Source organism: Macadamia integrifolia, chromosome 2 (genome assembly GCF_013358625.1).
Source record: "Macadamia integrifolia cultivar HAES 741 chromosome 2, SCU_Mint_v3, whole genome shotgun sequence".
NCBI lineage: Eukaryota > Viridiplantae > Streptophyta > Magnoliopsida > Proteales > Proteaceae > Macadamia > Macadamia integrifolia.
Window position 1 is genome coordinate 22517185 of NC_056558.1, and position 6611 is coordinate 22523795.

Here is a 6611-nt window from a genome sequence, read left to right on the forward strand (position 1 = left end):
CTATAAACTCTTAAATAATCATAAAAAGTCCTTAAATGGGTTAATCAAGCTATAAACAATTGATCACAATATTCAGTTGACTCAGGTCAACGCTATGGACTTTTTCAAATTAGATAAAAAAAAGTTGGATAAACATAAAAATTAGACCAATCACTGAACAGACCATTCTAATTTAACTCAATTTTGATTCAATGGTTTATAGAAAAAATAATTAAATTAAAGGCAGGGATAATCACAACCGGTAATGTGGGATAGAATCCCCACACCCAACCAATGGGAGTGTAGAGAATGGAATAGGAATGAAAAAGTGTGACAGGGTGCATGCTACTGCAGCCAACGTGGGTAGGATTTTCTCTAAAATTAAAATAATGAAAATGAATTCAACCAAAAATATTAATAATAAAAAAGAAATCGTCAAAATTGGACCGGGCTGGTGTTCTACGGTTGGCTGTGACTGCTGATAAGTGATACCAATGTGGCTTTTTTTTTTTGTTCTCCTTGCCTTTCAAACATAACCTTAGTCATTAACATATTAGGTACACATTCATAGGGGTGTTAAAAGTTGGCCCACATTGATAGACCCAACCTGAATCAATGGGTTGAAGCCTAAGACCAATTTGATGGATTATTAAATGTGTCAGGCTCGGTCAATAGGAAAATGGTTCGATAGTTGTTTATATTTTTTTCTTGTTAGACAAAAAGAATGTATTTATATTGAAATAAGGATTAAGTACAATCGGTTGAACGTGATTGATTGTGTTAGAAACAATGTTCACTTAGCAACAGTGACAAAATGAGAAATTGGTTTGGAGCCTGTGACAACCTTGCATTCGATATCCACCTTGTTAATACATTCAAAAAATTTCCCGCCACACTTAGAGTTCAAAAGTTAGGCATTGTAGAAGTTCTGAATTGGTCCAAACCTCCATCAAGGACCATCCTTGCCGTAATACATACTCCGCCACAAAAATTAGTTGTTTATATTTGGTTAGAAGCTTAAAGCATTTTCTATCCGAGAAAAGAGAGGCTTAAAGCATTAAAATAAAATGATTCTTCAATCATAATTTATCCAAACGATAGAAAACTAATTTATCCAAACGTTAGGTACCCCATGTGTAATTTACTGATCATATTATAAAAATAAAAAATAAAACAACCACCGATACTTGCATTTTTTCCCCCTAACTATTGCAGCAAAATATCCAAACGAGTTGTTGAATGTATGCGCCACACCGTTTTTAGTTTTCTAGAGTTCTCCAAGAACCGTACTTGTTACACACACCTATGTTTCACATGATCAACACCGTTGGACATTCTTATGGTTATGGTCAGAGCAAAAATATAAAGAATTTTCACAGGTGAGGGGCTGATATAGAATGGAAATTGTTTACGGTATTTCAATATTGGTAAAAAAAGGTTATGAGCCTCCCAAGGAGGGTATGCTAGCAATTTCTCTCTTTCTTCCTCACATGAAATGTCATTGTTATCCTATTATATATGTAACTGTTTCATCACACTTTATTTGTATGCCCACCTATAACGTTTGCTCAGAGATCTTTCTCCTTTTAGTATTGTAAGTCTTTATTATAGAGAGTTGAAAGAGACTTTAAAGTGATAAATAATTTATAATTTTGCTTTTATGCCTTTTTAGTATGACATTTTTTTTTAAAAAATAAGAGTAAACCTTATTATTTTATATGTGTATTCAAAATTGTACAAAGACAATGATATGTTTTGATAATACTATAATGATCAAGTCGAAGGCCATGATGAATGGATTCCCATTCATCGAGCATGCCTTAGCTATGAATAGAGGGGGGTATCAGAGGTGTATTTTGGGAAGGTTCAAAAACCTTATAGGGAGTTGGGGTTTGTGAACCCTGGGATGAAGTGGTAAACCTCAGTATTCGGTAAACTAAAACTTCTCCCATGAAGTGTAATGAAAGTACCTTTCAAATTACTTTGAAAACCCTTTTTATTTCCCCTTAAAAATGGCAAATGTCTTTTGTTTGAGAGGGACTAGACACAGAGGTTAGCTATGATGTATGGGGCAGAGTGCTAGGCGGTTAAAAAGTGACTCTGTGTAGCTGAGATGAGGATGTTAAGATGGATGTGCAACAAAACTAAGATGGATAAATTAAGGATGAGCATATTAGAGCTGATTTGGGAGTTGCACCGATCAACGACATGCTCCGCGAATATCGTTTGAGATGGTATGGTCATGTTCAAAGGAAGCCTAATGTCCCCGTAAAGAGGAGCGATCTGATATAGAATGAGGGAGCTAAAAGAACTAGTGGCAAACCTAAAATGACCATAGACGAAATGGTGAAGAATGACATACATAGTCTTAGTCTTGTCCCAAGTACAACCTTGGATATAGCCTATTGGAGGGCAATAATGAATAATCCATGTAGCCAACCTCATGTAACTAAAATTCTCGTGACTTGTTGAGATGTGTCTCTTTCTTCTTACTCTCGTCTATACTCTCACCCATATTCTCTCTTCTCCCATTGTGTTGTTTGTACTTTTATTTTTTCCTATTATGTTTTGATTGGATCCATTTAACCGACCCCATTGAATTAGGATTAAGACTAGTATTGTTGTTTGTAGAGCTAAACTCAAGTGTACGATGGTCATTGCACGTCCTTGTGTCTGTGAAGCATAGGAATAAAACAAGAGACTATTAAAAGAAGATTTTTTTTTTTGTAATAATGACTATAGAAGAAGATCACAAGTTCTAAAACACTTACAGATTGTCGTTTAGATCGAATCCTTAGACAATTCATATCAAATATCAATAGAAAGATATTTTGAGAAATCGAAACCCTGTTTTCAAATAGGAGAAAAGAACCCTAAAAACAGCATGATTTCTATACTTCCATAGAAGGCATCCCTATCCCACATGAAAGATGAAAATCAATAGAATTACCAAGACACGGCCTCCACACGCCATCTCCTATTCTAACCCCTATCTCTCTCTCCTGCACAATTCGAAAAGAAACAGAAAAACTACGGCGGAACTTAATTCTCGAGGGTCAGTTAGCTAAGGCAATGTCTCTCCTTCGCTCATCCCCTAATCCCCAGCCCAAACAGCTCAACCTTCCCTGTTCAATTCAACTGAATTCCATTGCCTCGAACAATAAAAATCACCTTGAAGAAGAAGAAAAAACCTGCAACCCTTGGCCTCACCTGTTCTTCCTCTTCTGCTCTCCTGTGATAATCCGTTCAAACGGAAGAAACAAACACAAATTGGGTTCCTTGTTACCAATTCGTCAATCTGGGGCAGTTCAGTAGAAACAATGGAAGTTCAGAGGCTTAGGCAGTTGATGCTCTTTTGGTCAAGAAACAGCACTCGTGTGGCCCTCGTGGGTGGAAATCACACAGCTGCTAGGTTTTGCACTCGCTAGACTTCCCCTTCCTCTCCTCTTCTCTCCCCCTCTTTCTTTCTCTGACATTGTCTTTCTCTGTAAAATCAAAATACCCATTTACCGGAAAAACCTGCAACATTCTCTCTTCTTCCCTCCCTCACCTGCTTTCTCAAAAAATTCAGAAACAATCCTCGACAATTCAAGGTAGAAACTAAATTTGAAGAATAAGATATGACCATGGCTCCAGGATTTCGACCTGCACAGACCCAGTATAGGATAAAGCTCCGGCACAGAGGTGGGATCGCTGTGACTCCTAAGAATCAGCTCATAATTAAGCTACCCGATTCAAGGGCTCTGAAGGTTACTGCCCGATCGATGCTTCTGGCATTGGCCATTATTACTTCTTCCTGGCTTGGATCACTTGTCATTTGGGATCCTTCCTTATCTTATAGTCCTGTAACCTATGAGGTCCGTGTTCATGGTGAATCATTGTTGCCTGTGCTCCTTCGTGACTTAACCCGCGAGGGTCTCTTCAAATCGAGCGACAAAGCCCTCTTCGTGAGCCGATATGGCGATGGCAACGATGTGATAGCTCATGGTTCCCAAATCTTGAACCCACATGAAATCGTCTCTGAATCCGATGCCGATCGACAGAGTTCGATCCCAGATGGCACATTTGATTTCGTCTTCGCGTCTGGCTTCCTTGCCGGCGATTTCATCGATCGAAGCCTCAAGATCGGCGGAATTGTCGCCATTCAATTGAGCAATGACGCCTCGAATGCCTTCCACAAACCATCGAATTACAAAATTGTGTATCTCAGGCAATTCGAATCCACGGTTTTGGCGATGAAGAAGACTGGCCCTGCTGAGATGAAAGCACCGACGAAGAGCTGTCTCTGCGGATTTTCATCGGAAGCCAAGAGGGCAGCATTGAATGGCCTAGAGGATGTGCTGCTTGAACCTCCACAAGATTCTTCATTGAAGAAGAGTAACAAGTACTTGAAAAGGACCAAATTCCTCCCTAACCTAATGGGTGATTCTTTAGAAGACTACTCTCGTCGCCTATTCATCGATGTTGGCTTACCAGACAAGAACGGCAATGGCGGATCGACATGGTTTGCAAAGAACTACCCAACAAGGAACAGAGATTTTGAGATGTTTAAGATAGAGACTGTGAATGAGAACGAAGAGGTATTGGATGAGGAGGTGCCACAGATAAGCATGTCGGACTGGTTGAACGAGAATCTGAGGATAGAGGACTACGTGGTGATGAAGGCAGAAGCAGAGGTAGTGGAGGAGATGATGAAGAGCAAAGCTATCTGTTTGGTGGATGAGCTGTTTCTAGAGTGTGACCACCAGGGCTTGGGAGGGAGGAAGAGCAAGAGCAAGCGGGCTTATTGGGAGTGCTTGGCTCTTTATGGGAAGTTGAGGGATGAAGGAGTTGCAGTGCATCAATGGTGGGGATGAAGAAGATTTCAACTTTGTTAGAGAGAGAGAGAGAGAGAGAGAGAGAGAGAGAGAACCGAAAAGCCATCTTTCTGTTCGCTCTTCTCTGTGCATTGTTTGGCTCATTGCAGATATGCAGTGGCCCACATAGTGTGCGAGAGTGGGTCTGATGTGGAGGGGTGCGTTCAATATCTTCATCCTAAGTTTTTTTTCATTCTATTTTTTATAATTACATCTGAGTATGTGCACAGGGAAAGTAGTAGACTTGGTACCTCAAGTATGATTTATCATGTTTGGGGTACCTTAAGTTTCATTATTGTATTTGGGTACCTCGTGTTTTATAATGGGTTTTCTTTCCCGGCAGTATGCCTAATGAAATATAATGCTTCATCATTTATCACAGGGTTATACATGGGTTAGTCCATATGATAGAGAACCAGCCAAACATACCATTGGTATAGTTTCAGATTAAAATTAATGAGTAGAGAAAGTAGCCAAAATTAAAAAAGATGTCATTTTGCATTTTATATCCATCTTGATTTGATGGCATTTTGGTAATTTAATAAACTTTGAATAAGACTTTGAGCAAGTTTCCTTGTTTACTTTAGACAAAAATTTGGCCATTGAGATATATGTGGGGTCCTAGAGACTAACTCATGTACTGCAAAGTGGTAAATAGTTAAGCATAATACTTCATTGGGTATAGTGAAGACTAAAAAGACCACAAAAACATTGTTTGAGAAACCTTCTAATATTTTTTATTTTTTCCATAGATATTATATTGGGCGAGTGGTAGCAGGACGTACGTATTGCAATCTTATTTTCACTTTCTTTTAATATTAACCGTCCATTTAAGTTTAGATTAATCTAAACCATCTATTAGTTTTTTATATTGTAACTGATTCCTAGTTTTTAGGGTGGAGAGATGACGGATGTGGTTACTTAACTTGTCTAATATTTTTTTATATAAATAAATAATAAAAATCCAATATAAGCGGACTCCTCCTTAGATTTTGTTAGGAAATCTCAATTCTCTCTCTCTCTCTCTCTCTCTCTCTCTCTCTCTCTCTCTTCTTGCTTTTTCTTCAACGTTGTTCCTTATTTCTACAGCCGTCATCATCATCATCTCTCTCTCTCTCTCTCAAAATAGGATGAGATAAGAAAAAAATCAACATAATTATTTTCAGGCATTGAACATATGAGAGACTTGGCCACACATATCTAAAAACCATGTTTACATATTAATCATCAGGGAAGAGATTTGGATAGTAAAACTTGCAGATATGGCAAAAGACAAATTTGAATTTATAAAGTAAACGAGGCTATTGAATCTAGGATTTTATTATTACTTATTGGGTAGATATTATTAACCTATGAGAATTTACCATGGATGCAAATCTTCACTGAAATTGGTAAACAAAACTTCAACTAGACTGGAGAGCAGTGAAAATGAAGAAGAAAGAAGGAACAACCTTGAAGAAGAAGCAAGGAGAGAGAGAAAGAGAGGATCGAGATTTCTAAGCGGAATAAAAGGAGGAGTCCACTTATATTGGGATTTTTATTATTTATTTATTTAAATATTAATAATATTAAACAGAGTTGTAACCGTTTACAACTCTGTTAGTAGGATTAACATATTTAACACGTGTCAATCATATCACTTACGTGAATATTCACCGAGCTCCGAACATTCTGCATTCCTATTTTTTTGCACGTACCGTGACCATTTTGCCTAATGGGAGGGAGAGAGTTGCATGGTGAGCCAGTAAGAGAGTGGGGCCAAATAAAGCGGGAGAG

General features: G+C 38.1%; 1 protein-coding gene across 1 annotated transcript; it reads left to right on the forward strand.

Moving 5' to 3' along the window:
• The first annotated feature begins 2860 nt into the window (after window positions 1-2860).
• Window positions 2861-5209, forward strand: LOC122069803. The gene has a single exon (XM_042633895.1). The coding sequence runs from the start codon at window positions 3600-3602 to the stop codon at window positions 4833-4835; it is 1236 nt and encodes a 411-aa protein (XP_042489829.1). The 5' UTR covers window positions 2861-3599; the 3' UTR covers window positions 4836-5209.
• Window positions 5210-6611: the final 1402 nt, after the last annotated feature.

What these genes read in the sequence shown, in the direction of transcription:
- LOC122069803 (XM_042633895.1), top strand. Translation starts at nt 3,600, where the DNA reads ATGACCATGGCTCCAGGATTTCGACCTGCACAGACCCAGTATAGGATA.